The sequence below is a fragment of the Jaculus jaculus genome, chromosome 3 (genome assembly GCF_020740685.1).
Source record: "Jaculus jaculus isolate mJacJac1 chromosome 3, mJacJac1.mat.Y.cur, whole genome shotgun sequence".
Taxonomy (NCBI): domain Eukaryota; kingdom Metazoa; phylum Chordata; class Mammalia; order Rodentia; family Dipodidae; genus Jaculus; species Jaculus jaculus.
In genome coordinates this window covers 16788014-16804723 of record NC_059104.1, presented here as the reverse complement: position 1 = coordinate 16804723, position 16710 = coordinate 16788014, and the positions used below count along the sequence as shown (strand labels likewise).

The window sequence follows — 16710 nt, the reverse complement described above, 5'->3', positions numbered from 1 at the left end:
AATAAGCCCTAGAAGGGAGGTATGACTATGATATGGTGTGGTGGTTTGATTCAGGTATCTCCCATAAACTTAGGGATCCTGAATGCTAGACCCCCCTCAGCTGACAGCAGTTGGAAATTAAAGCCTCCTGGAGGCGGAGTATTGTTGGGAGTGGGCTTTTGGGTATTATGGCCAGTTTCCTTATGCCAGTGTTTGGCACACTCTCCTGTTGCTATTGTCTACCTTATGTTGGCCAGGGGGTGATGTCCACCCTCTGCTCATGCCATTGTTTTCCCTGCCATTAAGGAGCTTCCCCCTCGAGCCCATAAGCCAAAATAAACCTCCTGCACTTAGTTGGGTGATTCCTACCAGCAATGTGAACCTGACTGCAACCTATGGCTAAATGGATATGTTGTATCCACCCAGCTGCCCCCTGAGCCCTCTAATTATTTATGCTTACGTTCATAGATTAGGGCTGCTCTCAGCACTGGTCAGAGAAGCTTCTTTTGGCAGATGGCAGTGACTCCTGGGAACACTCAAAACTCAGCAGAGCACTGAGACAAAATAACCTCTGCGTGCTCAGTGCTATGTGAAAGATCTCAATCATGCCCTCTCCCCCCCACCCCCAGTATCAGGGAATACTGCAAAAGAGGGGAGCAGAAAGAATGCCAGAGACAGAGGACGGGGCAGAGTGCTTTGACTCTGGCTCTCAGGCATAAAAGGCCGTTGTATTCATGGCATCATGTTGGCTGCTGTTGTCTGCACACTACTGGGCCCATCAACATGTCATCACGGATGATGGAGGCAGGCAGAATAATAACAATAATAGTAATAATAATAGTAATAATAATAATAATAATAGTAATTGGGCTGGAGAGATGGCTTAGCGGTTAAGCGTTTGCCTGTGAAGCCTAAGGACCCTGGTTTGAGGCTCGATTCCCCAGGACCCACGTTATCTAGATGCTCAAGGGGGCGCATGCGTCTGGAGTTCGGTAGCAGTGGCTGGAAGCCCTGGTGTGCCCATTCTCTCTCTCTCTCTCTCTCTCTCTCTCTCTCTGTGTGTGTGTGTGTGTGTGTGTGTGTGTGTGTATGTGTGTGTGTCTTTCTCTCTCTCTCTGTCACACTCAAATAAATAAAAATGAACAAAGACTTTTTTAAAAAAAATAATAATAATAGTAATAATGACACCAAAACAGAAGAGGGAATATTTGCAAAGAAGGGGTTCAGTGGAAGGGAGGGGGTAGCAGAGAAGTTAATAGAAAGGGATTATGGTTAAAATGTATGATGTACATGTATCAGAGTTGTCAAGAAAGTGTTAAAGGGGCAGGGGGCAGAATTTACCACTCCCATTCCGGGCATGGGTTGTCCACAGTAAGTTCTGTTACAGGCTGCTTCCCGCCCACACGGTACTTACATTCTCAGCCCGCTGTTCTTAGTTCCCCACAAGGTGCCCTGCAGAATTCCATTTACTGGGGGATGAGGATGGATTCTGCACATCCCATAACCGGAAGATGCTTCAAGGTACTAAGGAGGACAGATCCAGAGCTAAACATCGTGCCACCGTGTTTTAAATTTTTTAAAATATTTGAGTCATTTACTTATTGGAAAGAGAGAGAGAGAGAAAGAACAGGCACACCAGGGCCTCCAGCCATTGCAAACAAACTGCAGATGCATACGTCACTTTGTGCATCTGGTTCACATGGGTACTATGGGATCAAACCTGGGTCCTTAGGCTTTGCAGGCAAGCACCTTAACTGCTAAGCCATCTCTCCAACCCTAAATTGTTCTTCTTTATGAGAGAGAGGAGAGGAGAGAATTGGCACACCAGGCCCTCCAGCCATTGCAAACCTACTCCACATACATGCACCATCTGTGTGCATGTGTCAACTTGTGCATAGGTTCTGAGGAGTTGAACCTGGGTCCTTAGCCTTCACAGGAGTGTGCCTTAACTGCTAAGCCATCTCTACAGCCCCTAAATTGTTTTTCATTTTAATTAACTGATTTGACAGAGACAGAGACAGAATGGGCGCACCAGGGCCTCCAGCCACTGCAAACAAACTCCAGATACTTACGCCCCCTTGTGCATCTGGCTAGTGTGGGTTCTGGAGAGTCGAACCTGGGTCCTTTGGCTTTGCAGGCGAACGCCTTAACCGCTAAGCCATCCCTCCAGCCCCCTGTGGTAAAATACTGTAGTAAAATACACAAATGTATTTTCAAAAACTGTGATCCTGTGATAAAATAATGAAACATTCACCTCCACAACCATTTATTTTTACTTTTGGTTTTTTGAGGTAGGGTTTCACTCTAGTCCAGACTGACCTGGAATTCACTATGTACTCTCAGGGTGGCCTCGAACTCACGGTGATCCTCCTACCTCTGCCCCCTGAGGGCTAGCATTAAAGGCGTGCGCCACCACACCCAGCCACCACACCATTTCTAAACATACATGTAAACAGCAAACTGGTGCACCATGTTCACTGCTATGCATTTTCAGGGCTCTATAGCTGGCAGGAAAAGAGCTCTGTACTCATTAAACAACCCTCCATTGCCTATCCCCCCACAAGCCTCTGGCAACCATCATTTTAATGTGTTTCTGTGAAACAGACTCCTTCAGTTCCTTGTGAGGTCCACTGCACCCCTGCCTGCTTGTGTCACTCTGCACGATGCCCTCAAGTTCTCCCACTTATAACATGTGTCCAAATCTCCTTCCTTCACCCACCTTTTCTTTTTCCAGGTAGTTTCTTGCTCTAACCCAGGCTAACCTAGAATTCACTATGTAGTTTCAGGCTGGCCTCAAACTCACAGTGATCCTCCTACCTCTGCCTCCCCAGTGCTGGGATTAAAGGTGAGAGTGACCACACCTGGCAGAATCTCCTTCCTTTATGAGACTGAACAACATCTAATACAAATAGCATTTGCTCATCCATCACCGGTTGACCGACAGACATTTAGGTTGCTCCCACTTTTGGGTATGAGGAACAATGCTGTCATAACCATTAGCCTACCCAAAATACTATCTCAAAGTATCTAGAAGATGGTGCAGAGGAAGAGGCTTGCACTGAAGCAGAGACATTTCACCTGACTCTGAAAATGAGGAGTCTTTCTGCAGCTAGACAGCAGCAAGAAAGGGCATCTGAGGCTGGGACAGCAGGTGCTCACAGGGAGTCAGGAGGGAAGGTGTTTTGGGAGAAGCAATGCGTATGGCGTGCATGCTCATATTGGGAGTCAAGGCTGGAGGGGCACAAAGGAAAAAAGTTTCTTATCACCTGGTATATTCTAGTCTAGTCCTTCCAAGAGCTCATCTTAGTCCAGGCTGAGGGCACCAGGCCAAACGTGACACTGTAACAGGAAGAGATGGAGGAATAGCTGCTCACTCTGAGCCCTTCCTGATGCTCCTTTCCTCTACTCTGAGTGGCCATGGGCCTGGAAGTGCCTCTAGCCTGAAGCTCTGGGTTGCTGAGCTCTGGTAGGCTTGTGGTCTGCGGCTTTTCCCTGGTAGCTGAGAACTGGCCATACAGTTGGACCAGATTGGGTCTTGGTCGGATGCCTAACTACGGTCACAACAGCAGCAGCTTGCTCAGGGCAAGAGACACAGGAGAATCCGTGTCTGTGTTTCAGGAAGAATATCTTTAGTGGGAAGCCAGAGATAAAAAGCATATCTGAGAGAAAAGCCAAAAAGACAAGGAAAGAGACAAGAGACAAAAATGCAATACAAGGGATGTGGGACAGGAGCTAAACAGAGGAGCCTTAATGATAAGGAGCCAGGTCTGAGTTCCTACTTCAGATATCCAGTCTACTATTCCAAGTGAGGTTAAGTCCCAGCCCCGATGCCCAGGGCCCACCAACCACCTCAAGGGGGCTCACAACTTAAGGAAAAAAAAAAAAATGTTAGTCTCCATATTGCACAGGCCCTGGGCATGGAAGATTTGCTTACATCACTACTGTCCTAATTTGTGCCCACAGAAAATGGAAAATCTCCATATCTGGTCCGCCAGAATGTTAAGAGCAGATGTGCCACTAATCTCTAGAGGACTGCTCAAAGGGCAAGAGGGCTTCCACAGACCTTTTCTCTGGATTTGATGAAGGCTGTGAGGTGCTTCAGTACCAGAGGCCCGTCTAAGCTGTACGTGAAGTTCACATTATCGAAGACAATCACTCCATCGTGGGGCCAGCCTGGGGGTGGGCGCTTCTGGTATTCCCAGGGGGCCTCTTTTTCTAGGTCTGTATATTCAATCACCCTCTCGACGGAAATCATCTGGAAGAGACAAGGCATCCACACACAGGTTATGCATGCCTCCTTCAATTCACACAGAGCTAGGCAAGGACCACTCAGGTCTTTGCACCCACCAAGACCGTGAGGACCTTGATGTCTCACAGCCTGGTTCATCATCACCTAACGTCTTCTACTCATGGCTAATCCCTTTAGCCTCACAATACCAAAGAAAAATGAAATAACACTTATGGCCTCTAATTAATCACCCTTTGCGAAAGAAAAAAAAGAAAAGCCGGGCTGGAGAGATGGCTGAGCAGTTAAGCACTTGCCTGTGATGCCTAAGGACCCCGGTTCAAGGCCCCATTCCCCAGGGCCCATGTCAGCCAGATGCACACAGGGGCGCACGTGTCTGGAGTTAGTTTGCAATGGCTGAAAGCTCTGTCCCGCCCATTCTCTGTGTGTGTGTCTCTCTCTCTCTATGTCTGCCACTCTCAAATAAATAAATAAAATAAAATAAATAAATAAATAAATAAAAGAAAAGCCACCTCATGTACACTGGTTATATCCGATGCCATCAAGCCTCATGGCAAACCTTCTGCCCAAGGAGAACGGAGAAATGGAAGCAGTTCTATGCACACAATCTCTCTCTTTAGGAGGAGGACTATATATTTAGAACAGAAAGTCATTCACATATTGATTAAACCTTCCACACCAGCCCACAGGAGGAGGGGGCTTATCCTACTGGGTACACACGCAGAAGAAACGCTCAAACTAGAGGTGAGTGGGGTGGGGCAGAGGAGTGAGAGCTCGATTAATTCAACAAACCACCTCAAAATACTGGATTCTTCTATTCCTAAGAATGAGGAGTTACCCATTAAGAAACAAAAAAAAATATATATATATATAAACAGGCCTCTAAGAAATTAGCTTATATCCTCTGCAGGATTTCAGAACTTCCCTCCCACAGAGGCATTTATTACATCTGAAGGCAGCTTGTGATGCATATAAAACCTGCTGACACAGCATGTAAGAGACAGAGAAAAAGATGTATACATTTTATTTTACATTAACTTTAAACAGATGGAGGAGGATCTTTAAAAAAAAAAAGCAAAACAAAACAAAACACACAAACCAAACAACCCGTTAGCTACGATGTAAAAATAACAGTTTTAATATTTTACATAAGATGTGCTTTTATGCCCTTTAATGGCACTGGGACTTCAAAAGGCCAAGAACTCTCAGATAGACATTACCATATTCTCCACCTCGGCGCTTTGTCTCACGGACCACTGGAACATCCCCATGAGCGTGAGGGCGTAGGATAAGGACAGGCCAACCTGCCCAGCGTCCAAAGCTTGGAGAGGAAGAAGCAGAAGAAAGTCAGTCTCACTCATTACCCAAGGGACTCTGTGAAGTTGCACATGACAACAGTAATAGTTAGGCTTCCGCTGTTTGTTGATTGAGATCATGACACAGATTTTAGAAACTCCACTACGAGTTCAGAAAGATGGACAGATGAGTTTATCAACTGAACAAGGGTCAACATGTATTTGAAAAAGGGCACTGTATCCACGAGGCACAATATCATTCTATCATTACTCAGACATTCATCATTATGGTTTCAAATGTGATACGCCATCACACTTCCTACGTCTGAATGCAACCACATTTGGAAACCACTGAAAACAAAATGATGTGTTCCAAGAGTCAATGCTTTGGGAGGCAAAATACCACTTTCACTGTTCTGAATGAATAAATATTGCAATTCTTTGGTGTCACTGTAGAAGAGTTAAGGCATGGCGGATTCATCTCAGACAAGACACCTGCTCGTTTGGGACGACACTGCACTTTTCCTACGGAAACTTCTGCTCACACGTGTGTACAGGCAACTACACCAACAATCCCCAAAGTCCCGACGCCAAGAGCTGGAGCCCTAAGCTGAACAAAGGTTCAAGAGTAAATTTGCTGCTTCTCTCCTCCCAGTTACAAGACCAGGAATGTTCAGAATGTCATGTGTTCAAGACCTCGGCCCATTTTGAAAAGAGAAAAGTGAGCCCCAAGATCCAGTGACTCCTCTCAGTGGGTCACCCTGGAGAATCACGTCCAACCCTGACACTCTGTAAACGCTTTAATACGCTTCATCAGAGCCAAACAGTATACGCCATTGGACAAGGTGGCAAGAGTTTAATTGAATAACCGAACACAGCTACAAACTGTAATCATGCCATAAATAGCTGCCCGCATCTGCACTTACTTTTGGCCAGAATCAGAGACCCGAAGGCAATGACGATGACAAAGATGGCACAGATGGCATCCAGACGCACGGCGAACCATCGCGACGTCGTCAGAAACAAGAACCAAGCCTCTGGATTTGTGAACCATAGCAAGCACGACGAGTAAGTACAAAAGCCGCATTAACTGCAGCGAACGTAAGAGGCATCGAGATGTTTACAAAGAGGGGAGAGCGGCAAGGCTGTGCCCTCAGGGAACGTGAAGGTTCTAGAAAGCTGGATATGAAAGCTAGGCATGGCACACATCCAAAACAGTTCAGGGGCATTCTAAGAAGATGTCCTGAAATACACAACTCAGAGGTCATAGGCAGAATTATAATCAAAATAACATGGGGAAAAAAATGGCCTTGTGAGTATATGTCTTTACAGTACTGCACCATAACATCATGTTTACCAGCCCCCAGGCTCGCTGCTCTTAGAATTAAGGGGGTGGCCAATTTGATTATGAGGAAACAGACTTCTTCAGACATTGCTGCCACCCTGTAAGTTCTCATTCAAGGGTTAGCAAACGGTGGACCATGAGCAAAGAAGGGCCAGTCACATGTTTTGGTAAATAAAGTTTTATCGGATCACAGGCGGAGGCTCCTGCACGAATATTGTCTGCGTTGGCTTCCACGCTCCAGCAACCCAGGCGAGGAGCCATGGCAGGGAAAATATGGAGCTCAAAGCTGGAAGAATTTGCTAGGTGGCCAATTGAAAAGTTTGCTGAGTCCTTCCCTAAAGGGACAGATAGCCACAAGGCACTATGGTAGAAGGACCATGTAAGCCAATCAGGAGAAAGTGGGAAATGAGGAAGGATTCCGAGAGGACCCAAATATCAGAGGCAGATACAGAAGATGTGCTAAGCCAGGACGTGGGGCTGTGTCCTGGAGCACACAGAGGCGACATGGCCCCCAGGGGGTCAAGACTGAGGGAAAACAGAGTCTAGCTTTTGAAACCACATCCAAAAATATACAGACCTGAATGTAAGTCCTGGTGGGCATCAAACAACTCCTGACACCTCTCTTCAGCCTTATATGCCCGGATGGTCCAGAGCCCCTGCAGGGAGGATGATAAGTGGGAAAACACGGGGCTCCGAGCTGCAGGGAGACACAAACACAACACAGGAAGCTGAGCAGAGTTGGATGCAGGAAACGGAGAGGTCTTCCGAGACGGGAGGCTGCGCACTCCGGTTTGCTAGGGGGGCCCGGGTTTCCAGACAAAGGAAACCTCGAACTCCATCAATGACACCTCACTTTAAAGAAGGAAATGAATGCCTGTCCAACCCACCTGGAACCAAATTCAAGTCCAGTTATTGTTCCCTTTGCTAACTTGTCTCTCAAGCTCCTTTCCTTCATATTATATTACTCCCAGGTGCCTCTGAACAGAAATTATTATTTTTTTTTATTTTTAGCCAGTTGTATTGTAGAAAATAATTTTGCTAGAGGACACACAACAATGAATTCTAGTGAGCTATTAATGCATCTGTCCTCACCTTTGACTACCAACATAAAGGCGGGATTGTGGTCAGCGTTTCCCTTGAGCTAGAATGCTGGGCACAGATGGATCCCTGGCAGGCTCCTTCCGCACAATGGGCGAGGTTACGCTGGGGCTGGGGTTAACCAGTAGCCCATAACTCAGAACACTGCCTTGCTTGTTCATAGTGGTGGGTGTGAGGGCAGAGCCCACTTTAAAATTTTTATTTATTTGAGAGAGGGAAAGAGGCTGAGAGAGAAAGAGAGAGAAAATGGGGCATGCCAGGCCTCCAGCCACTGCAAACGAACTCCAGATGCATGCACCACCTGTGCATCGGGCTTACGTCGTTCCTGGGGAATCGAACTGAGGACCTTTAGCTTTGTGTGCAAGCGCCTTAACCTAAGCTAAGCCATCTCTCCGGCCCGGCAGAGCCCACTTTTGAACTCAGGTGTCATTTTCTCTAGCCTTGCACATCAGAAAATTCAAGGTTCAGTTCTGTACTTGATCCTACCCTGAGAGTGCTCACGGTAGCAGTGAGAGAATCTGGACCCTTGACCAAGAGTCCTGTTTCTTCCATGTCCCACTTAGAAATACATAGGATGTCGGTCCAGTGAACCAATGGGGTTGTGAAAGACAAGTTAACTGAAATGGGGGACAATGTGTGGCGACCACCTGGGATCATCTTGCCTTTTCCTACATACATTCCAAAGCTATCCTGAAATGGACAGCGCAACACAGATGACATCTGTCAACAGTTTCAGGCAGATAGATAGCTACAGCTCGCAAGACTGTGGAGTTTTCCGTGACCCTGGAGCCTCTGGGGCAAACAACTTAATGAACTGTGTGTCTTCTCTGCCAAAGAACAAGACAGAGAGCGCACTGCAAGCCAAGTCCCTAGTTTTCTGGTGTAGTTTCAGGGCACCGCTAAGTGGCAGGGGAGACTGACCCACTGGCGATTACTGTTTTTAATGTCCTTGTGTAAAAAATTCTAGTGCCTTTCGTGAAGGCCAAACGGACGGACGTCTGAGTGTTATCTCTTAAGAGAGCTGCCCAGGCAGGTTTCAGAGCCTCAACAAAGGGAAGATCACACTTCAGGGACTGGGGACAATGGCCCAGATTAAGTAAATTACTGTAGGCCTCAGTGAACTTAGAACCACAGGATTCAGCATTTCCTGGACTTGGCTTCCAGAATAATGAGTTGGCATTCATGAGTTTTCTGATACAATCTCCCTTCTTTACTTTTTGGCTGTTACCTTTAATATTTTTTTTCTATTTTCACGTATGCATACAATGTGTTTTAATCGGATTCACTCCAATTACCCTCTGTTATCCCTCTCCCCTTCCATTAACACCCTTACTCTTCCCCATTAATCCTTATCTTACTTTCATGCCTTTTTTTTTTTTCAGCCTACTGAGTTAAATTATGATTGTTTATCCAATCATGGGTGGAAGGTTATTAGTGGCTGTACTGATGAACCTGACTACTCCTCTCCCAACAACCACTAGCTACTTTACCATGAGCCATTAGCTATTACATATCTTTTATTTTTAAAAATGAACTCTCAGGGCTGGAGAGATGGCTTAGCAGTTAAGGTGCTTGCCTCTGAAGCTTAAGGACCAAGATTCGATTCTTCAGGTCCCACGTAAGCCAGATGCACATGGCGGCGCATGCATCTGGAGTTCATCTGCAGTGCTGGAGTCCACCAGCACACTCATTCTCTCTCTCTCTGTCCAAGAAATAAATTAAAACTTAAAAAAAAATTTTTTTAATGAATTCTCACCGGGTGTGGTGGCACGTGCCTTTAATCCCAGTACTCGGGAGGCAGAGGTAGGAGGATCGCCATGAGTTTGAGGCCACCCTGAGACTACATAGTGAACTCCAGGTCAGCCTGAGCTAGAGTGAGACCCTACCAAAATAATAATAATAATAATAATAATTCTCTCCATATGTCTTTTAATTTTAATAATAGTGAAACATGTTTGTGAATACATAATGAGACAGGCTCTGGACTGTTTCATCCTCTGTGATTAATCATAAAACACTTTCTGGTTATCCAAAATGAGGACGTTAACTAGATCAGCACACTAAATGCACTCTTCCCTCATCTCTCTTCTTATGTTCTCCAAAGGGGATCATGTTTAGCATCCACTTCTACTGGTAGCCTGGGAGGAGAAGAAGAAATCAAAAACCCATGGCTTCAAACCAAGTATCACCAATCATTAGTAATGAAGCTCAAAGGATCAGTGCTTATATTTTCAAAACATCAAACAATGACAACCTATTGCCAATGATAAATACATGTTATGCTTTTCAAGTACATTGCTACTGGACATTTGAGTACATTTCTGACATCTCCTTTCCTTGTCATCTGTTCCTTTCCTGGTCATTTCTAGTATCTTCAGAGAAAGAAAATTCCCTATTGTATTTCTTCCTGATTATTTCCAACACATGAAGTATTTTATTTAAAAAAAAAAAAGCTTAATGTGCACCTAGACTCCGTGTGTGTGTGTGTGTGTGTGTGTGTGTGTGTGTGTGTGTGTGTGAAAGAGACAGAAAGGGGGCTGGAGAGATGGCTTAGCAGTTAAGCGCTTGCCTGTGAAGCCTAAGGACCCCGGTTCGAGGCTCGGTTCCCCAGGTCCCACGTTAGCCAGATGCACAAGGGGGCGCACGCGTCTGGAGTTCGTTTGCAGAGGCTGGAAGCCCTGGTGCGCCCATTCTCTCTCTCTCCCTCTGTCTGTCTTTCTCTCTGTGTCTGTCGCTCTCAAATAAATAAATAAATAATTTTTTTTAAAAGAAAAGAGACAGAAGGAGTGCCTGTCTTCGAGTGGATTATTATTCTGTATAAGACACTCATTCTCTTCTCACGTTAAGCTGTGAAGTCGCACCTAGCAGGCCACCAGCCCTACCTGACCCAAAGGCCACCGAACTCCTGGTAAGAGGAACACTGCGTTCAGTCACCTAACGCTAACCACGTGAGAGCCGCTGGAAGACAGACAGCCTGCAGGATCTGAAAGGTCTCCTTAGTGACAGAATCAACGAAAGCTTGACATAGTGCCACATCGCCCCCCCGCCCCCGGCCCGCGCCCCACTCACTTGTAGATTCCAGACGTTTGACATCCCTGGAAGTTTCTAAGAAATACCTCCGAAGAACCAGGAAGACGATGAAAAGTGGAAGCAGCGGAATCATGATCCAAGGTATCACGGCAGCCGCCACGGCTATCACGCTGACCACCAGCAGAAGCGTCTGGAACACAAAAGCAGAGACGGGGCCTCCTGAACGAGAGCCTGGCTGCACACGCAGGCTGTACACGCGTTTGTGGGGACCCCACTGCTTTCCTCACAAGCCTCATTGGAATTGCAGGGAATGCTCACCCATCCCAAGAACTAACACAGGGGGAGAAACCGAAAATGAGACATCTCTACCACTTCTGCCAAGGCGCAGGGAATGCTGCCCAAGAAGTGGTGAGGTGAATGTAGGAGCGCGTGCTGGGGAATGCCATCTTCCAGAAACAAAGTGGCCACAGCATTCCTGACCCCAGAATGGCTGCTGTGACCTTCACAATACTGAGCCTACGTCCATGTCAACATGAATGAGGTAGGAGGGAGAGAAAAAAAAAACCAGACAGACATCAAAATATAAGAGGGACTACTGAGAGAGAAGGATTGAGTAAAAGGGGGTTAGGGGAACAAAAGGGAATAATGAGAAGGGCTTATGATCAAAATTCATTATGTATACATACAAAAATGCTCAATGAGGGCTGGAGAGATGGCTTAGCGGTTAAGCGCTTGCCTGTGAAGCCTAAGGACTCGATTCCCCAGGACCCATGTTAGCCAAATGCACAAGGGGACACACACATCTGTTTGCAGTGGCTGGAGGCCCTGGCGCGCCCATTCTCTCTTTCTCTATCTGCCTCTTTCTCTCTCTGTCTGTCGCTCTCAAATAAAAAAAATAAAAATAAACACCCACACCCACACACACACAAAAGAAAATGGTCAATGAAAAAATTTAAAAATAAAATAAAAGAAAGAAAGGGAAGGAGGGAGGGAGAATTCTATTCCACAGGTAAAGAGCTAAACTGCTTTTCTCCTTTTCTGGGCATCATTGGCCAGAAACCACCTCTGCGCTCGTGCACCACCGAGGTCCCTCATCTGCTCTCGCTGCTTTCCACTTCCTGTGGTGACATCTACAGATCTGGAACACTGAGATTCCATGTCACTAAGACTGACAGCTTTCTTCTAAACCTGTTACATAGAGAAAACATAACACCTGCCTCAGCCACGGGGCCACTGAGAGCGTCAAAGTGAAAAACCTCCGTTACACGGTGTTTGGCACACAGCAGGCATGTGGTTCTTTAAGACGAGGTCCCTGAACCTAGAGCTCACCAATTTGGCCAGACTAGCTAGCCAGCAAGCAAAAGAGATTCACTGTACCTCTCTCTCCTGTCCTAGACTTAACAGTCAGGCAGGAACCCACTTGGCATGTTTTCGGGGTGTGTGTACATGTTTGGGCAAATATATGAGTCCCTTGCACATGGAGGCCAAAGGAAGACATTGATTGTCCTACCCTAGTGCTTGCTCTTCTGCCCTATTTCCTTGAGAAAGGATCTATTCACCAAACCCGGAGTTCTTCATGTTTTAGTTAGGCTGGCTGACCTGGGAACCCCAATGACTCTCTTGCCTCTGCGTCCCTTAGAGTTGGGGTTACGGGTGTCAGGGAGTGGCCTGGCTCAGCTTATTGCATGGGCTCGACCGTGGTGGTTTCAATCAGATGTCCCCCATAAACTCATGTGTCCTGAATGCTTGAACCTCAGCTGGCAGCAATTTGGGAAGTGGAGCCTTGCTGGAGGAGATGTGTTGCTGGTGGGGTGGACCTTCAGGTTATTAGCCCTGTAGCTTGCCAGTGTTCATTGGCTCACTGTCCTGCTGCTGTTGTCTGTCCCCCCTGATGCTGCCCAGGGGGTGACGTCCAGCCTCTGCTGTGCCACGATACCCCTGGCATCACGAAGCTTCCCCTGAAAGACCGTAAGCCGAAATAAAAAGCTTTCCCCCATCCGCTGCTTTTTGTCGGGCACTATTTATGCACATAAATAATAAATTCACTAATAAGATCTATGAGCCCAAAGACTCTTATGACTATCACACAAAGTAAAGTTGTCTGTTGTGGTTTTTTTTTGTTTTGTTTTGTTTTATTTCTATTTATTTATTTGAGAGCAACAGACAAGAGAAACAGGCAGATAGAGAGAGAGAGAATGGGCACATCAGGGCCTCCAGCCACTGCAAACAAACTGCAGATGTGTGCACCCCCTTGTGCATCTGGCTAACGTGGGTCCTGGGGAATTGAGCCTCGAACCGGGGTCCTTAGGCTTCACAGGCAAGTGCTTAACCACTAAGCCATCTCTCCAGCCATGTTTTTAATGTGATATTCCACACCCACGGAGCACTTGGCCCCTATCTGGAGGCACTGTTTGGGAAGGTTGTAGGCTCTTTAGGAGGGACAGCTGGAGGAAGTGGTCACTGGAGGTAGACACCAGCTCTTGTCCGTTCTCTGTTCCCAGTACCGTCAGCATGGGAATGGTCCTGGGATCTCAGCTGCAGCCTCCGGCTACCATAGGGCTTCCTGTCACAGGCTGGCCTTCATGTAAGCAAGTGTCCCCATAGCATAGTGACAAAGACAGAGAGCTTCAGTCGCCACCACCGAGACGTTAAGTCTAAGTTGTGCTTCATTCTCAGAAAGGATGCTGTTCTGTGAGCAGCTGTTTCCAAAAATTACACTTACATCTAAATCAACTTTTCATGAGGTACGTAAGTGTCATAAAGAAAAAAAAAAGCAGGGCTGGAGAGAATTATACTTACATCTAAATCAACTTTTCATGAGGTATGTAAGTGTAATAAAGAAAAAAAAAAAGCAGGGCTGGAGGGATGGCTTAGCGTTAAGGCACTTGCCTGTGAAGCCTAAGAACCCAGGTTCGATTCTCCAGGTCCCACGTCAGCCAGATGCACACCGTGGCACATGCGTGTGGAGTTCGTTTGCAAGTGGCTACAGGCCGTGGCATGCCCATTCTTTCTCTCTCTCTCACCCTCCCTCTGTATCTAATAAATAAGTAAATAAAATGATAAAAAAAAATTTTTAAAGAAAAAAAGATAAAGTATAGGAAGAAGTTAATAGTTCTGCTGAGACTTGCTGATAAAAAGTCAGGGAAAAAGTTGCTTTATTCCTCTGTACCATTATACTGAAGAAAAATTTTACACCCAGTTAGTGATCAAAGAAAGAAATTAATTGTTCTTCCCTCTGAAAAGCAAGCCCAAAAAACACAAGGTGAATATTTTTCATGCTTGCAGACATCTGTGTTTGAATAGTGGTTAAAAACCATAAATTTGCTGGCTGGAGAGATGGCCCAGTGGTTGAGGTGCTTGTTTGCAAAGTCTGACGGCCCAGGTTTGATTCCTCAGTATGCCAGTGAAGCCAGATGCACAAAGTGGTGCACGCGTCTGGAGTTCATTTGCAGCAGCTAGAGACCCTGGCGTGCCTATTCATTCTCATTATTCCCTTCTCTCTCTTCAAATAAATAAATCAAAAATATTTTAAAAAATTCCTTAAAAGCCGTAAGTTTCCTCAGAACAACTTAGCTTTAATACCAGCTTTAGCAGCACATGGCTGTAAGCCAGCACTTGGGGAACCAGGATGGGATTGCTCTGAATTTGAGGCTAGCTTGGGCTACACAGACCCCCATTACCAGCACATAAAACACAAGAACAGGTCAGTGCCCACTAAGAAAAGGAAGAAAGAAAATAACTAATATAAAAGAGTGAGGGAGAAGAGAGAGAGAGAGAAGCTGTAGAAGATTAAGGTCAGTCTTCATCACACCCTGTCCAGTGTCTTGTGGCTCAGGTGTTCCCTCTCAGGGTTTGGTGAAGGTTCAGCCATTTGCTCTGCCTTTTAGGAAGTAGAATTTTATGGTACCATTGCCGGTTGTCTAGATTTGTGTTTCCCACCCCACCCCCCAAAACACAGGCAGCCCCCGCCCACTTGCTATTCTACTGCTGTCTCCTCCCTTCCCAAGTGATAAGGTAACTAAAGTTTCCTCTTCCTGTTATGCTTTCTCTGCTATAACGAACTTCCACTCCAATCTGTAAGCTCAAAAGAAACTCTCTTTCTTTCCTAGGTTGTTTCTGGCCAGGTATTTTTGATTGTTTGTTTGTTTGCTTGCTTGTTTGTTTGTTTTTCAAGGTAGGGTCTCACTCTAGTTCAGGCTGACCTGAAATTCACTTACATAGTCTCAGGGTGGCCTTGAACTCGTGGCGATCCTCCTACCTCTGCCTCCCAACTGCTGGGATTAAAGGTGTGCACCACCACACCTGGCTCTGGCCAGGTATTTTTTCCCCAAGAATGAGAAAAGATGCAGAAAATTAGTACCTAGGTGGGTGTGGTCATGCATACCTTTAATCCCAGTACTCGGGAGGCAGAGGTAGGAGGATCACCATGAGTTCGAGGCCACCCTGGGATTACATAGTGAGTTCCAGGTCAGCCTGAGCTAGAGTGAGGTCCTACCTTGAAAAAACAAAGAATGAAAGAAAATAAATACCAACAAGTTGGGCTGTTGCTGTGATAACTTGACCACGTGGTTCTTAAAGTCTTTTAGAACTGGTTTGCAGGAAGACTAGGGAAGGCTTTGGAACTTTGTACTAGAGCAGCCTCACAAGGCCATAAACTGAACTTAATGGGCCATGCTAGTATATAGTTTGGAAAACAAGACTGAAGGAAATGTGGACTGTGGCGCCCAGGCTTAAGAGGTTTCCAAGGGAATAAAGGACTTTATTGGGAAGGGGGCTAGAGACAGTTCATATGATATTCTGACAAAACAATTGGCTTCATTAGGCCTGTGTCTTGAGAACTTGAAGGAAATTGAATTTAAAAGTCATGGATTAATATAAATAAATAAAATAAAAAACAAGGCCATGGCCTACAGCCAGTGACACATTCTTGTAGCTATCTTGATTCAAATCCACACCGAAAGTCCAAAATGCAGAACCCAAAGATATGAAAAAAAAAAAAAAAAAGAAGTTTGACAGGCAAAGAAACATAAGCAAATTTCAAGCCATAGGCCAAGACTTCAGCCCCTGTGGCTGTCACTATTAAAGAGATTGCCATCATTAAAGGAAAATCTACTACACTGCAGTAGGACAGTAGTAAGGATGGCCATACTACTGAGCAAAACCTAATCCATTGCTAGTAGAAATGTGGATTCTTTTGAAGGGTAAAGGCCCGAGAGAAGAATGCTGAAGGTGATCTCTGCTCCCCAAAAAGCATACAGCAACTGCTGAATCTGAGACTTAAGGCCAAGCTTCAGCCCAACACCAAAACTTGGCAGCATTGCCCATGTTGATAGTGCTTTTGGAAAAATGAGCTATTCAAGGTAAGGGAGGCGGGGAGCCATGTAATATTTACATCACAGTTTCAGAGAGCCACAGACACTAAGCAATGTGAAGCAGGGTTGGAATTCCTTCTAGATGGCCCTAGGATGCCATGGTATAAAGCTGTGAAGGTGAATTGAAGGTTATAGTGAAGATGCCAGGATTCTTGAGATGCTAGAACTCTTGAATGCTGGCCAAGGAAAGCTGTGGGCTTGGAGAAGACTTGCCCAGGAGAGGCAGAGCTACCCAAATCTTTTAGAGCCAAGACTATTATTCCATTACAAGTCCCAGTAACTATATATGGGGTGGGGGGGGGAGGCTACAGGATTTGATGTGTGCTCTGCTCAGGTTTGAGTCTT

At 45.9% G+C, this 16710-nt stretch overlaps 1 protein-coding gene across 1 annotated transcript in view; it reads right to left on the bottom strand.

The window, feature by feature from the left end:
- Positions 1–16710, bottom strand: part of Abcc4 (ATP binding cassette subfamily C member 4) — a 287715-nt gene that overhangs the window by 57485 nt on the left and 213520 nt on the right. Inside the window, exons 21-25 of the mRNA XM_045145529.1 lie at positions 11033–11183; positions 7443–7562; positions 6447–6557; positions 5446–5546; positions 4043–4234 (exon numbers count right to left, since the gene is read on the bottom strand). Coding sequence (XP_045001464.1) covers positions 4043–4234; positions 5446–5546; positions 6447–6557; positions 7443–7562; positions 11033–11183 — 675 coding nt within the window. The remainder of the gene's footprint in view (positions 1–4042; positions 4235–5445; positions 5547–6446; positions 6558–7442; positions 7563–11032; positions 11184–16710) is intronic.